Source organism: Pogona vitticeps, chromosome 5 (assembly GCF_051106095.1).
Source record: "Pogona vitticeps strain Pit_001003342236 chromosome 5, PviZW2.1, whole genome shotgun sequence".
NCBI lineage: Eukaryota > Metazoa > Chordata > Lepidosauria > Squamata > Agamidae > Pogona > Pogona vitticeps.
This window is the reverse complement of record NC_135787.1, coordinates 22,191,950-22,208,064: the sequence shown is the minus strand read 5'-3', so window position 1 is coordinate 22,208,064 and position 16,115 is coordinate 22,191,950. Positions and strand designations below refer to the sequence as shown.

The 16,115-nt window shown below is 40.8% G+C and overlaps 1 protein-coding gene across 3 annotated transcripts; it reads left to right on the top strand.

Annotated features, from left to right (window-relative positions):
- The first annotated feature begins 505 nt into the window (after positions 1 to 505).
- BDH2 (3-hydroxybutyrate dehydrogenase 2) lies at positions 506 to 15,873 on the top strand. Of its 3 annotated transcripts, none has more exons than XM_020796398.3 (10): positions 506 to 590; positions 1,135 to 1,214; positions 2,816 to 2,894; positions 4,649 to 4,745; positions 5,689 to 5,797; positions 8,619 to 8,679; positions 11,444 to 11,557; positions 13,042 to 13,100; positions 13,798 to 13,890; positions 15,472 to 15,873. In XM_020796398.3, exons 2-10 carry the CDS (start codon positions 1,143 to 1,145, stop codon positions 15,523 to 15,525), a joined length of 738 nt encoding a protein of 245 aa, XP_020652057.3. In that variant the 5' UTR covers positions 506 to 590; positions 1,135 to 1,142; the 3' UTR covers positions 15,526 to 15,873. The 3 variants fall into 3 exon arrangements, with proteins under 3 accessions (XP_020652057.3, XP_078250751.1, XP_078250752.1); XM_078394625.1 differs by lacking the exon at positions 506 to 590 and adding an exon at positions 620 to 828; XM_078394626.1 differs by lacking the exons at positions 506 to 590; positions 11,444 to 11,557; positions 13,042 to 13,100; positions 13,798 to 13,890; positions 15,472 to 15,873 and adding exons at positions 620 to 828; positions 9,647 to 10,612.
- Positions 15,874 to 16,115: the final 242 nt, after the last annotated feature.

The window sequence follows — 16,115 nt, the reverse complement described above, 5'->3', positions numbered from 1 at the left end:
CATATTTTGAAAGTATTTAGTTACTTCTAATGACATAAAATCTCAGGGCTGTCCTGTGATATCAAACTTACTCTCTAGGTGTTTCTTTCTAATGCCAGCACTCTAAAGAAATTAAGAAATATTTTAGTCCAGTACACAGACCATGTGATCGTCCATCTCCATTGTTGAGGGAGGCCATACCCCGTATTTCAAGGAGTTAAAAGTTAAGTGCACAAGGAAGAGAATGAATCCTTCAGTACATGAACCAACTTAATTGAATTATCTTTGCACTGTGATTGCATTGTGCCTTCATTCTCAGGGGAAACAAAGAAGCATAAATGGTGAGTTATATGTAACTGGTTACCTGCTAGTTCTGTTAGAAATTGTCCCATGGACCCTCATTCTTGCTTCATAAGCTTTTTTGTTACAGCATGTTTGCCAGCTAATTTTACCACAGATTCTCACTAGATGGCAGCCTATAACCTAACACAGGAATGAGTTCTTAAAAGTAATTTGTCAGCTCTCCTCACTACGATTCCCAGCATGCCGTGTGAGAAAAAGAGACCCTGCCCCCTGGTCAAAGGTCTCCCAAACTCGGTTGGATTTCTGCAGTGAGTATCTCTGTCGCGTTTACTTTTGGATTTAAACAGTGGTTCAAATGCAAGAAGATTAACTTGTGGTTTAGAAGCATGAGAGCTCAGCCACTATTTCCACCTTTTCTTTTCTTTTCTTTTCTTTTGGGTTATGTGAAACAGAAGGAATGGAGGCAAACTTCTCTTAATCGGTCATTTCTGCACCAAAGATTTTGTCATTTGATGTATTCCAAGAAAAAGTTATTTAAGACTGCTGGTAGCTTCCTGCATCTTATTTCAGATAATGTGATTGAATAGGAACCTGCTTCCAGGTTTCTTGTGGAAAGTTAGTGGGGGTTGTGTGTGGAAAAGGCTTGCAAAACATCTTTACAGGAAGTTACAGCTGGTGTGTGACCTGGAACTGTGTTCCTGACAAGGCCAAGCCTTGGCTGCCTGAGGGTTGCTTTATGCCACCTAATGGCAGAGCCACAACTGGCTCTGTACTGTGCATTTATTTTTAAATTTGGTGAACATTTCATATGTTTATGAAACATTATGGATAATGTTATCAATCCCTTTACAGGGTGCACCATGGGGCGGTTAGATGGGAAGGTAATCGTAGTGACAGCTGCTGCACAAGGAATCGGCCGAGCTGCAGCAATAGTAAGTGTGGATATGTTGAGTGGGTTCTCTCTTTGGCAGACTTGTGCAATTGTTTCCAGCAGCAGCAGCAACAACAAAAGGAGAAATGTCATTGATCAGAGTGATGGCAACATGGCTGATTGTAAACAATGTGTAAAGTAACACCAAAAGTACACTTTCTTTATACAGTGGACCCTCTATTTACGGAATTAATCCGTATTGGAATGGTGGCTGCAAGTCAAAAAGTCTGTAGGTCGAATCTCCATTGATATACAATGCATTAAAAACTGATTAATCCCACAACCAGTGTTTTTTATTCTATTTTTGCTCCATTTTGGTTTTTTTCTGGTCTGTAGGTCGATTCTCCGGCTGCAAGTCGAATCTAAATTTTGCAGCCAGAGAAGTCTGTAACTCGAAAAGTCTGTAAGTCGAGCCGTCTGTAAGTCGAGGGTCCACTGTATCAAATGCACTGTTTTTGTTCCATAGAAGTGATAAAACACTTCTCACATTTGAAAAGACAAGACTCGTGTAAAAAGGGAATAATGATGGCAAAAGTTGACAGCAGCAGGAAAATAGGACATGAGATGGTGGTTCTTAACCTTGGGTGACTCAGGTGTTTTTGAACTGCAACTCCCAGAAACCCCATCCAGCACAGCTGGTGGCGAAGGCTTCTGGGAGTTGCAGTCCAAAAACACTTGAGTAGCCCAAGGTTAAGAACCACTGGATTGGAAGACTCGGATTTTGGTATATTAGGCTAGAACAGGACTGTTAATGGCAGGACTTTATAGATCACTGATTCTTGGGGTCAGCACCTGCAGGCACATAATAACAAGTAATAATAATAGTATATTTGGAGTTCATTCACAGTTGTATGAAAATAAATGTTGGGGCAGGTTTGAAATATACAAAACCATGAAGAAGTTGAAAGTTGGTCCTGAATATTTACAGTAGCAAGACAGGAAACATCAGGCTTTTAGTTTCTTCTGCCAATAGTCATTATGCTCCTGTCTCTAGAAAAAAAGACCTACGAAAGTAACAACTTGAATTCTGCTTTCTGAAATTAGCAAGAATAGTAACAAGAGCGCCTTTTAAAATTACTATGAGAACACCTGGAATTCATTGTATAATGTGCTAGTTTCCATTACCGGTTTCTGAATAATATACCACTGAGAATTATGTTTTCAATGGTAGGCCCTGAAACAAAATACTGTAGCAGAGACTCAGGTCTAACATACTCAGCTCTAAATCTTCCTTTTGTTTCTCTGTGTTCCTATTTTGACTACTTAATTGCACAGCTTAACACTAAAATGTACTCTTAGTATATTTATTTTCTGTTCTTACTCTATCAAGTATTTAACTCTGGGCTATAACTATGAATAAAATAAAAATGGAACCTAGGTCTTTCATTTTGATTTGGAAAGTCTTGCACTCAAAATAAAACCAGTTATATTTAGCAGCTTTCTCTAATCTTCTCTTCAGGTATGTTGTTGGACATCAGTCCCAAGCCAGCTTTGGTCATTGCTCAATGCAAGAAAATATCAAACCAGCCAATCAGTCATAAATCAGAGATTGTCCATGGTTTAATATCTTTATATATTAACAGCTGATTGTATTTTTTAAAGGCTTTTGCAAAGGAAGGAGCAGAAGTCATTGCTACTGATATCAATGAATCAAATCTCCGAGAACTTGAAGGCAATGCAGGTATTCCTTGAGTTATTTGGAACCACATCTCTGTAGATAGAGGCCTCTTTGCCCTCTCCTCCTCTGGCCATTTCCTCATATTTTTGCCTGCTTACCTACTGCAAGTAGAGACAGCTGTTGCTGCTCCTTGCTGGTGTTATTGTTCACACGTGTATTCAAGGAGAGTAACAGTATGCAGTTTGATGCCACTTTAATTGTTGTCGTTCAATCCTGTGGACACCTGGGTTTTGTAGTTTGGTGAGAGACTTAGACTCTGCTGCAGTTTTAGCGATGCTCACTAGAGCTCTTTACCAGAGTATTCCAAGTACCTCACCAAACTGCAAATCCCAGGATTCCACAGGAAAGATCCATGACAAAGTGGCACCAGACTGCTACAACTGGGTCGTATAGAGGCACTCTAAATAAATGATGGTGGTGGCAAGGATGAACCGCCATTTTACATTATTCTGCCTCTTCCCTCTGGGTATCAGATTGGGCAAGGCAGTATACAGTGGACCCTCGACTTACAGACAGCTCGACTTACAGACTTTTCGAGTTACAGACTTCTCTGGCCGCAAAATTTAGATTCGACTTGCAGCCGGAGAATCGACTTACAGACCAGAAAAAAACCAAAATGGAACAAAAATAGAATAAAAACTGCCAGTTATGGGATTAATCGGTTTTCAATGCATTGTAGGTCAATGGAGATTCGACCTACAGACTTTTCGACTTGCAGCCACCGTTCCAATATGGATTAATTCTGTAAGTAGAGGGTCCACTGTATAAATAAATCGTGAAAGTAAGGAACTGCTCATTGCGTGCTCGCCCCCTCATCCAGATGATAGGGGAATAGGCCCCAACAGGGTTCCAGAGAGATCAGACAGTAGTAGCAGCAGCAGCTACCACTGCTCCTCTGAGGGCAAGCAAGTGTGACCCCGAGCAGCAGTCCTGATGAGTCTGAGGCGATCAGTGAGCCCTCCCGGAGGGCCAGGCTTTAACAAGCCACTTTTGGAACGGAGGTCTCTAGTATCCAAAGTGAAATGTCTTATCTACTCTGCCACCCTGATGTTTTCAGAACAAGGGCATTATTCATTGTGATTCAGTGGAAAGTGCACACGTGTCATAACAGTTGGAACTTAGTGTCTTATACCATCTTTGTATTACTCAGCAAAACAGAAATTTGCAGAAATTAAATAACTTGTAACCCAAATATTTATAAATGCATTCTTGTTAGTAGGAATAGTCAGTTTGACAATGTCTTCAGGATTCCACGCTGTGTCTCATATGGAAGGTCTTGCTCCCATTCTCTATGCATGCGCTTTAATGCATCCATGCCAGAGACGGGCATGAGGAGGAAGCGGCAGTGCAGGGATTCTCTCCACGCAGCCAAAGAGTGTTCGGCTGCCGGAGGAGGCAGGGAAGGGCAGCCCCAGCTCCTGCCTGGACTGGAGCAGTGCTGGAGAAGGGGGACCCCAGAAGCAGGCAATGGATTGTGAGCGGGCCAGCTGGCTGGGAAGTGGGGGGAGGGAACACACGGAACTTGTGCTGCTGCACAGAGGACTTCACACAAAGGGGCATGACTTCATCCATGCCCATCTCTAACCCATACCCTTTTGCATAGAGGAGATTTGTCAAAGTGGCTTAAATATTCTGCTAACCGTGTCTCAGTAATTCATGTGGTTATACATATTCCTCATTTGGAATTGGAACCTAACTCATCCTATTGAATGTAATGATCAGTATCAAAGCGTATACTATGTTAATGTTCTTAACAGGCATCCAGATTCGCATGCTAGATGTCACCAATAAAGGACAAATTGAAGAGCTGGCCAAGGAAGTGAAGAAAATTGACGTTTTATGTAACATTGCAGGGTAGATATTTCACATTTTAAATGACCTTCCATTTGCAACGTCATTTCTAAAAAAAACCTTCTTTTTATATTCACGTAAGTCATAGATTTCCTTCATGCATACTGTCAGCTGTGCTAGATAATTGGGTATTTCCAGAACCATCTACAGTGACCTCTGTTTCTTAATGTTCTTAGCCATTCTAAGAGCCATGTTTAGATGTGACATTAAATCCATGATGACATTTAAGACAGCTAGTACCTCCTCCCTTCATTTGCCAACTAACATGGCCAAAGGTTTGGGATCAGAGGACCACAGGTTCTCCAAGTCTGCTGTAAACAGCCACTACAATTTTCTGGGACTGTGGTGTGTAGCTTTATTATACATCCTCACTGTTATGGTCCCAATGAAAAAGAAGAGTTGTATGACAGAAATGAGGGGAAATTCAGGCAAATGTAATGCGCAGATTTGAGTTTCGTTTCCACTTAGTAGACTTTCCCAAATTGGTGCCCTCAAGATGTTTTGGATTTCAACTTTCCTTTAGCTCTAGCTGGCACAAGCAATGTTGTGATGAGAATTCTTCTCTAAAACATCTGGATGGTAACACATCTGGAGTAATGCCTGAGTAATGCTTGTTGAAATTTGTAGGGCGGGCTTCTGAATAGATATGCATCAGACTAAGCATTTCTCCTAATGCAGAAAGTTCAGCTTTCTTACTCAAGTCTAATCCCCAAGATTCTTTGAGGAAAGCCTCAAAACTTCAATTTGTAGGAAATCTACATATATTTGTAGATATGAAAGCAACCCTTGTGTATGTACAGTTGTAAATGTCTGGCCTTGAAGATGAAGTTGTGGCTCTAATAGCTGCAAGGCCCCCAAAAATGCACTGCCCTGTCCTTCTGAACACTATGTATGTCAAAGTAAAAGTCCATGTTCCTCCCCCAACCCATGTCTCCATCTGTACCAGATTTGTCCATCATGGGACAATTTTGGATTGTGACGAAAAGGACTGGGACTTCACCATGAATGTCAATGTTCGCAGTATGTACCTGATGATCAAAGCCTTTCTGCCCAAGGTAAGGCAAATTTTGCTACTTTATACAAAATGTTTAGTGCAAGGTCTGCTTTACTATGAGACTTCTTTAAGTGATGAAGGAAAAGAAGGGGGAGCAAATTAGAAAGAAAACTTTGCATCTGTAGAGTTTTCAAGCTTTCAAAGTGCTTCATGTGCACAATTCGCAGCTGTGTCTCATAATCTTTGCAACAAGCCAAAGCGCTCTGAACAGGGCATCTCCTTCTCTTACAAAAAGAAGCAAAAGGGCTGCCTTTTTTGTTGACACTGCTGTACCTCTGATATTTGGCAACATAGTTTTGTCAGCAGCTGCATTCTATCAAAGCTGCAAGAACAAAAAAAATGTGTTCTTAGGGTGCCCTATACAAACCGGGGCTTATATGTTACCCACTCCTGCCATAAGTTCACTCAGTGTTATTATCCCATTAAGGCAGCCTGTGGCTAAAGGGATGGTTTTCCTAACCTCCATCCCATCTCCCACTGTGTTTACGGCAGTGGCAAGATTCAAAACAGGAAGCTCTGGATTTCCAGCTCAGTCCTTTAGGATTCCCACTATATCAGTCTTGTGCAACAGAAACCACTTTGTGCGAGAAAGGGGAAGATAGACTTTTTACTCATCTGGAACAAAACAAAAGTGGTATGTTAAATCTTACCTTTTCCTTCATCTATTTGAAAAGAAGAAAGGTCTTTGAAGTTAGGGTTATTGCACAAATTCTGTTGCAAGGTCAAAATCAGTTGTCCTCATCTCCAGCTAAATTTAACATTTTAGTATTGGTTATTCAGGATTCCTAACAGTAATTTAAATACCTCTAATTATATCAAGTCCACTAACATATTTTCAGAAGCAAGTGCCATTTAGGGTGCCATTTTATCCTGGTAGAGCTTATCATCCCATTCATTTTATTTAATATAACTGATATAGCTTAGCAGGCGACCATCCTGCTTACAGATACATATGGAACGAAACCACAGGCCTTCCCTTTGTACATCAAGTTTGCGTCAATTGTCCTGTGTCCTTCAAAAATTTCACACTTTTTGAAAACGTATTCTTCTGATTCAGTACCATTTTATCTATATGAACTGCTGTATAGCTCAGGGGTTTAGGTATCTGACTGTGGAGCCAGATTTTGGGAGTTTGATTGCCCACTATCCCTCCTTGAAAGAGGCTGGACTCAGTGAACTATAGAGTCCCTTCTAGCTCTGCAATTCTACGATTATTATTATTAAGATTATGTTTGTGAAGTAAGGGTTCCACTGGCCAAAATCCTCTTGCATAGCTCTGCCAGCAAAAGAGAAAGGGTATAACTTGCAGCAGTAAATTGACACTGCTTAATGAGCTTCTCCTTGGATCCTTAGCCACATGTCGAGCTACCTGACCAGGACACAATGAGGAATCTAAACAACAACATTCGGATTAGAATTAGCTGCTGCAGGTTATGCTGTTTCCCTTCCACTGGTGCAACAAAACAGGATTTTGGCCATTGTTTTTAACTAAGACTCTGCTAGTGAGCTTGCAACCACTTTGGTGATTTCTGCAGAGCATTGAAAGTACCTGACCGATAGAGATGGGCACGAACTGCCGAACCGATGAACATCTGCTTGGCGGTTCGCTGCCTCTGCCTCTGAGTGGGTAGCCTCTGGAGGAGGTGGGGCTGGGAAGCACCTCAAACCACCTCTTTGGTGGTTCATGGCCATCTTTACTAACCCATCTAGAAATCTAAGGATTGCTCAGGCTGGAGTCATGCCAGTTAAATTGGTCATGTGGGCATCCTTCAGTCTCAAGAGACTATGGTAACATGCTCTGAATAGAGGTCTTGTAACAATGTCTAGTGCGGCTGAGGAGGCTCATACGAGAGTGAAAATCCCTTCCATACTGAAGAAGTATGTCCCCTGTCCAGCTCCCTGATTTTGCTGGTTTCAAGACTGCTTCTTTGCCTCATCCTGCTGAACAAGTGTCTCTTCAAATTGAGAGAGGCCATGTTGCACTACCTGCCTCCAGGCTGAACACTCAGATGTCAAGTTTTCCCATCTGTTGAGATCCATTCCTAAGGCCTTCAGATCCTTCTTGCAGATCTCCTTGTATCACAGCTGTGGTCTCCCTGTGGGGCGATTTCCCTACACTAATTCTCCATTGAGGAGATCTTTTGGAATCCGACCGTCAGCCATTCTCATGACATGCCCAAGCTAACATAGATGTTGCTGTTTCAGTAATGTATACATGCTAAAAATTCCAGCTTGTTCTCTAGAACTACTCTATTTGGAACTTTATCCTGCCAAGTGATACCAAAAATGCATCAGAGAAAACACATATGGAATATGTTCAACTTCCTCTCCTGCTGTGCACAAAGGGTCCAGAACTCACTGCAGTACAGGAGTATGCTCAGGACACACGCTTTATAGACCTGGATCTTGGTATATGCCGTCAACTTCTTATTCAGCCATACTCTCTTTGTGAGTTTAGAGAACATGGTAGATGCTTTGCAAATGCATTTATCCAACTCGACTTCTAGAGAGAGGGTGCCAGAGATCATTGAGCCAAGGTAAACAAATCATGAACAACCTCCAGTTCTTGTGTAAAGAGGGTGAGAGAGTTAAATTAGTATCACACTGATATAACCGTGTAGTATAAACATAGTCTTTGTTGACTCTTGTGGCATCACATGATTCTGTTTTATGTATGTATGTATGTATGTATGTATGTATGTATGTATGTATGTATGTATGTATGTATTTATTTATTTATTTATTCATTCATTCATTCATTCATTCATTCATTCATTCATTCATTCATTCATTCATTCATTCATTCATTCATTTATTGGAAGATGCTTGAGCAGAAATCTGGCAACATTATCAACATGTCATCCGTGGCATCCAGCATCAAAGGTTAGTAGTCACCGTGTAATCATGTGTGTGTGTGCGCTTGTGCATTACACTTACATATTATGTGCTTCTCTTCAAAGAGAGCAGATGTCTTTCATTTGGTGCTGCAATCTTCTGATATCCTGACTATCGTCACATATTAGTTTGAGTATAATTTAATATATGACAGTTCTATAGTAAATATCAATATTCATCTCAGGAGAAAAAAAATCTATTCTCCTGTAAGGTACAATGGAGGAAGTGAATTTCATTCTGACTATAACTGTCATTTGTTAATATGCGCAATTCACGATAGCAAAGAAAAAAAATGCACTCATGTCACACACCATTTTTGGGTGAGCCATGATGCTGAGAAGCAGAAGTAACATAACCTGTTTCTTAACTTGTTAGTACTGTATATTGGCCCTGTTCAGGGGAGGCACTAGAATTCTTAGTGAGCCGTTGTAAGAATTATACTGTATATGGAACCCTGGAAGTTGAGTCATGGCAACTGGACTTCTTTCTTGTTAGGCTGAAACATTTTGCTACTCATCCAAGAAGCTACTTCAATGAGTAACAAAATGTTTCAACCTAATAAGAAACAAATCCAGTTGCCATGACTCAACTTCCAGATAACGTCACCTGGATGACTGAGAATCTTCACAGATATATATATATACAGTATTTGCTTAATGACAAGCATCAAACGACAACGTTAGGTACGTCATATCTTGTGCATAAGCATGCTGTTGTAACTCGTTGGATATGTGATTCCAGAAAGGGTGCATAGATGTGTTTATAGAGATTACTACTGTGAGACTTCTTTAAGTAATGAGGAAAAAAAAAAGGCAAGCAAGGCAGAAAGAAAACTTCACATCTGTAGAGTTTTCAAGAGTTCAAGTGCTTCACATTCATAGATGAAAGCAAAGCCTTTTCAGTCTGCTTAAAGTGTAGCGTTTGTTTGGTTTTTTATTTCATGTGATACATTCAGCAGAAGGAAGTTTTGGAAGGAACATCAAGGAAACACATGCTGAAAAATCCTATTTCTTACACATGTAGAAGGCAAGTGGCATAACATTCAGTTGAAACTAGCTCACATTAAATGAGGTGCCACTGGAATTCTTGGTAGGGCAGTGCATGCCTATTGGCTTGGGGGATGCTCTAGAATCACAGTGGGAACTCATTAATTGGCAGCTGAAAGTGACTGGATGCTGCTTTCCAACTGCACAAATGATCTGACAAATACACACACGAGACCAACACAAATCCTTAGGATGAGTGTTTCCTTTAGTTTTTGTTACACTGCAGTGAAAAGTAAGTATTGATGCCTCCAGTATCGATGAAGGTGATGCCAATGGGGTTCCAGCAAAAAAGCAAGAGATTGTTTTAATAAGGTTTGGGTGGCTTGATTTAAGTATGAAAGCCAGGTACCTCCTCGCCTGTATATAACCTGTGGTACATGACACTCCCTTATGTTTAAGTTCCTAATAAGCAGATATACACAACTTGCCTATTTGTTTCTCTGTTTCTCCAGTGGTACATGTATCCGTTCCCCACTGCACACATTTCTTCCCAACTGCAAAACCTCCTACCCTGACATGTGGCCTTCTGACCTGTTTTTAAAAATCTAAGCAAGGAGAGACCAGCACTTCAGGAGGTGGTCTATTGCAGTGGTTCTTAACCTTTGTTACTCAGATGCTTTTGAACTGCAACTCCCAGAAATCCCAGTCAGCACAGCTGGTGGTGAAGGCTTCTGGGAGTTGCAGTCCATAACTCCTGAGTAACCCAAGGTTAAGAACCAGTGGTCTATTGCATTGTTAAACAGCTTTTTCTCCCAGGAAGTTCTTCCTAATCTTTTGTCAAAAACCTGTCTTGTTCTTTGGATTCATTGATTCTGTCTGCTAGACCACTTTCTACATCTTTTAAAGAAGGCTATCATACTCCTTCTCAGTCTTTTATTTTATTTATTTATTTATTTAATTTATACCCCGCCCCTCTAGACCATGTCTACTCGGGGCGGCTTACAACATAAAAATCAATATAAAATATATATAATCATTAAAAATACAGTTACTATATTAATTAAAACAATTAATTTAAGAAAAAATTACCAAGATGGGTAAGATAAGAAGAAATAAAAAGACTTAGCTGACTGGAGGGAAGGCCTGCCTAAATAGCCAAGTTTTTAATTGTTTAATTGTAAACCTATCCAAATTCCTCAGCACTTCCCCATAAGACTTATTTCCCAATCCTTCATCATATTTACTATCCAAATGGTTTTATCTTGTGGTACACTAGTTAAACTGCAGTAGTTAAAGTGCATTAAATATGCCCATGCCCTGGGTTTAGTCCCAGGTAGCTGGCTCAAAGTGGACTCAGTCTTCCATCTTTCTGAAGTCAGTAAACTGAGTACCCAGCTTGCTGGGGGAGCAATGTATAACCTGCATAATTAAATTGTAAACTGCCCAGAGAGTGCTTTAAGCATTATGGGTTGATATAGAAGCAGCACACTTTATTTCCTTTGCTTTATCTCCATGAACTGTACATCCTGACCTCCAGAAAGCCCTTTAAATGTAATCAAAACTCAGAAATTTTGGTACAGACAACTGGTGGTATGTGTATACATGAGATAACAGGAAGCAGGGCATCTCAAGGCAATTTAGATGGAGACAGTGAAAAAACAAGGAGCAACACTCAGATGCAACATAATTCAGCTGTTTCCTTCTATCCATCTTTCCTTCCTTCTAAACAGTGTGGTTTTCTAATTGCTGATTTTGATTTCTATCAGGGGTTGTTAACAGGTGTGTCTATAGTACCTCAAAGGCAGCAGTTATTGGTCTCACAAAGTCTGTAGCTGCTGACTTCATTGCACATGGAATCCGATGCAACTGTGTTTGTCCCGGTAAGTATTGTTCAGCAATCTCTGTCTTGTATGCCTTCCAAGGATTGTGCAGAGGAGTCCAGAACTTTGCAGCTCAAGGATGAAGCCTATGCCACCCAAGCCTATTTTAATTCAGTTCTTCAGCAAACATTTGGATGAAGAAATAAGGAATAAAAAAGCTTGATCACATTCACAAAGACAAAATGAGGGAGAAGCTATATTGCTCACATTGTCAGTGTACATGGATTTAATGCATGGATTTAATACGAAATGACCAGATAGGCGGGGTATAGATAGAATGAATGAATGAATGAATGAATGAATAAGGTATTTAATGTATTTTAGAAACAGCAAGAATTTCATTATGTTTGACTTAGTTTAGGGCATTGCAGGGACTCATTTGAGCAGTTAAAGTAAGACAAGACTTGATTTTCCAAGGCTACACATCCTTTCCTTAAATTTGCCTCTCACCTGAAGTTAACCAAATTCTATTTTTGCAGCTTCCATAATCTTACAGGCAAAACGTTCTAGAAAGCTTAGACCAAGGACTCACTATATTATGAGCCACAGCTTAGGTTATAAATAAATAGATTTGGAACATTTCTATTTTATGAAAATAATATATTCAGGCTTTCTTGTGTAATTTGTGAACAAAAACTGCTGAGTAGGAAGGAGGTGGTGGCACCAAGAATCATGGCCTGGGAGGGAATTACCTGGGGAAACACTGTGATCTTCTTCCCATAGGTTAGAATAATCAGGGGCATATATATAGATCTGTTGTTGAGTATCGAGATCATGCATACTGTGGTTTTACAAATGACTATGGATAGATGTGAACCCTAGCAAAGAAAGTTGACCCGGGGGGCGGGGTCAATTCATTTTAAATGTGATGTTGAGCAGAGAGCTTTATGGACCCCATGAGCCTCCAGAAAGAAAAATAAATTGATTCAAGATCAAATAAAGTCTCAGAACACAGACAGAGAGATAGAAGCTAAAATGACTTAAGTTCAGTAGGCAGTAGTGGTTTGGACATATCATGAGAAGTCAGAATTTACTGGGAAAGGTGCAGAAGGTAGTAGGAAAGGAAAAAGAGGACACAGAAGGAATCAAATAAGGAAGCCACAGTCTTCAGTTTGCAAAACCTAAGTAGGGCTGTTAATGGCGGGATCTTTTTGGAGGACATTAATTCACAGGGTTGCTAGCAGCCAGAAACAGCTTGAGGGGACATAAAACGGTGCTTGTGTAATAGTTGTTGAGGAATGCAAGTGGTAAACTGCTTTTGTTCTTGTGCCCTGCTTGTGGGCTTTCCAACGTACCTGGTTGGCCCCATGGAAATAAAATGCTGGACTTCTTGAGGTCTTGGATACCTTGATGATACCACTTCTGGAGCACAATAGTAAAACAACTTTTTTTTGAAAAGAGAAAGAGAAGATTTCACTCAAAAGGTTTATCTGCATTCCCATTCAGCACAGTGGCATTAAACTAATGTTCTAATATTTTTGCAGGCACTGTTGACACCCCTTCTCTAAGGGAAAGGATCCAGGCTAGTCCAAATCCAGAACAGGTGAGCACGTACTGTATTATCTCAGCACAACGAAGGACTATCTAGACCAGTGACAGCAACCCTTTTTGGATCTCGAGTGCCCAAATTGAAGGGGGGAAAAACCAGTGGGTGGCAGATGGCGGTAGCAGAACCAGAAGTAGCAGTTGATGGGGGAATCCCGGGCATGGAGGTGCCTCGAGACCCCACTCCTGATCTGCCGCCAGTGCTAGCTGCTCCGGATCCTGGCCCGCCACCTGTCAGGGCACCAGCACGACTGCAGCTGCCTTCTCAGGTTTGGCTGCAGGGGGGAGGGGGGTAGCAATCTGGCAATATGGCTCATGTGCCCATAGAGAGGGCTCTGCATGCCAGCTGTGGCACACATGCCAAAGGTTTGCCATCACTGATCTAGAGCATATTGTTCTCTTAAGGCTGTCCTGAAACCGTTTTTTCCAACATGCAAAGTACATTTATACTCATATGGATGAAAAGGTTTATAGTTTCGAATACAGAACACAACTTGGTGTGGGCTGAATTCATTTTTCCCTGTTGATCGCTGCTTTTTTTTTAATGCAGAGCAGCCTCACCATGGGAGCTTTGAAAACAGTGTGCTGGTGATTAGAGGCCATTGATTTTGGCATGTCCTGACAAGTCACAGAACAGTTGTTTCTTACATACTACATGGTAGTTTCTTGACTGTGAGAATGCTTTTTCTCCCCAGGCAATGAAGGGCTTTTTGGCCAGGCAAAAGACAGGCAGATTTGCAACAGCAGAAGAAGTAGCTCACCTCTTTGTGTATTTGGCATCTGATGAAGTAAGTGCCCAAAGTCATCTGCATAGCAATCCACCAATTTGTTTCAAATGGCTTTAAGCTGGGGAAAAATACTTGTGTGGATGACAGCTCCCAGCATGGCCAATAGCTTTGCTTTCTAAGGAATCCTGGGACCTGTAGTCCTCAAAACTAACATTTGCAAACTCTTCTCTTTTACACTTAATCCCATTAGTTTGCTGCTGGTTGCTTATGTTTTACCTTCGCAGGAAGCATTGTATGTAAAGGTGGTTGTCTTCAATCACGAACAGCAGAACCACAATTTAAGGTTCCTTCATGAGTTTCTTCTGCCTGTGCAGCTGAGTTGAAACCTTCCCATCATCACTAATTTCCTGCTTCTTCCAAACGAAACTTGATGTTAATTAAACAACTTTTGTGGTTATTGGAACATTCAATAATTTACTGTGACATACAGCACATGTTAAATTGCAGGCATGCAGGGCCTGATTCACATTGCACCCTATCAGGATGGGGATGGAGGGAACTTTGGCTCCCATTGCAATCTTAATCCTAATTGCTGGTCCCACACCTGCTTTCTCTATTAGAAGATAAAGCACTTGTAGCAGGACTTGCACAGGGAACTTGGGCTCAGCAAATGTTGTGAATAAAGATTCTATAAATGTTTACCATATAGGCCATGCTGCCTGGGATTTTGGGGAATTGAAGTCAGTTTTACAGGGCATGAGTACATGGTATAAGCAATGTAGAAAAAAATAGAAAATGGCAGCATGTTGCTCTTTGGTCAGAAGGTAAAGGATATATGTTAGGCCTAAGCTTGGCCTTATATGAATAGGAAAATCACATGAACCAGCAGGAGTATTGTGGACATGATGTGATTCAGCCCTTATTTCCCCTTGAAAGCCTGCAGTATAAACCAAATACCTTGTTGTTGATGTGTCACAATAACTCATGGAAAACATATTAGGCAGCATTTTAAAAATAGTTATTCATATGCATACTGTGGAAAATACTTTAATTTAATGGTTTAGTGGCCTTTAGAAACACTTTGCCCATTGCTAATAAAGATGCTGCACAGTGAATCTGGAACCTCATGTATGCCAAGCATGTGCTCTCCTAATGTGCTAATAGAAAAGCTCTTCTAGCTAAGGAGACTTACTTCATATTTTCTGTATCAGATCAGAAGCTTTTCATGGAGAATGGCCCAGGTTCAGTCAGTAGCCACTCCAGGTAGATGTCAGAAAGAATCCATTCTAAAGCCCTGCAAACTTGCTGCCCAGTCAGTGTAAACAATGTTGGGTTAACCAGGTCAAATGTCTGACTTCATGCAACATAGCCTTCTACTTATGTCCTTATGGAGCACACATTGGAGAAGGTGGTCTCTTAGGGGATTAGTGTCTAGTTATCAACAAAAGGGACAAATAGTTCTCCAAAATTTTGCCATTGAGGTGTATGGAATCAAATTAACTTCTGAAATATTTAATATTGGTTGCTACTGCATTACACTTTTTATGCTGCTATTATGCTTCTTAATGTGGCACTTGTAACTCCTCTGCCATGCTCTTTGCTGTATTTATTTTTCTCCCCACTTTTCCCTACATATTTCAGTCTGCATACATGACTGGCAATCCATGCATCATTGATGGTGGCTGGAGCATGTAACTTGGTTTCTGGAGTAGCCATTCTCAAATGAAAAAGGGCTCCTTGGACACTGGAGGACCAAAAGGAGAAGCTCTCTTGAACAGAGATAATCAGAGACTGCACCACTTTAAATGGCTAAAATGAGAGATGAGAGATCTGTTGCCAACTATGTGAAAGATACAACTTTCCTGAGGGCCTTTCTACAGAAGATGTTTATTGCACTTCATTTATGCCCAATATGCATGACTTGGCTCAAGACTACAACATCCCTAGGTCTTGCATCTTTCCCCAACAAGGGGACTGAGAGGACATGAGAACTTGTACAGGTTTTTGTGCCTTTTCCTTGCCTTAATAAAGTTATTGTGTCAACAGGGGCTCTGAAATGTGTCTTATGGCCAGCTTGGGTGACTCTTGCATTTTGAACCCACCAAAGCTTTACAAAATATATTTTGCAACCTGGAAAAACAAAACATTTCCTTCTTCCTAGCCATACTCGTCTGTAAGGTTAGAAAGTCTAACATTTGAACACTTTCTCTAAGAACCCTATAGACCTTTATAGACCCCCTAGAAAAAAATCAAAAGCCTGTGTTCATCACAGTTGACGTTATCCT

Excerpts from the sequence above, each read along its gene's own strand:
- BDH2 (XM_078394625.1), top strand. The coding sequence starts at position 669 with ATGAGAGCTCAGCCACTATTTCCACCTTTTCTTTTCTTTTCTTTTCTT. Across the intron at positions 11,558-13,041 it reads ATGCAACTGTGTTTGTCCCG|GCACTGTTGACACCCCTTCT; the intron begins GTAAGTATTGTT and ends ATATTTTTGCAG. Across the intron at positions 13,891-15,471 it reads TGTATTTGGCATCTGATGAA|TCTGCATACATGACTGGCAA; the intron begins GTAAGTGCCCAA and ends TACATATTTCAG.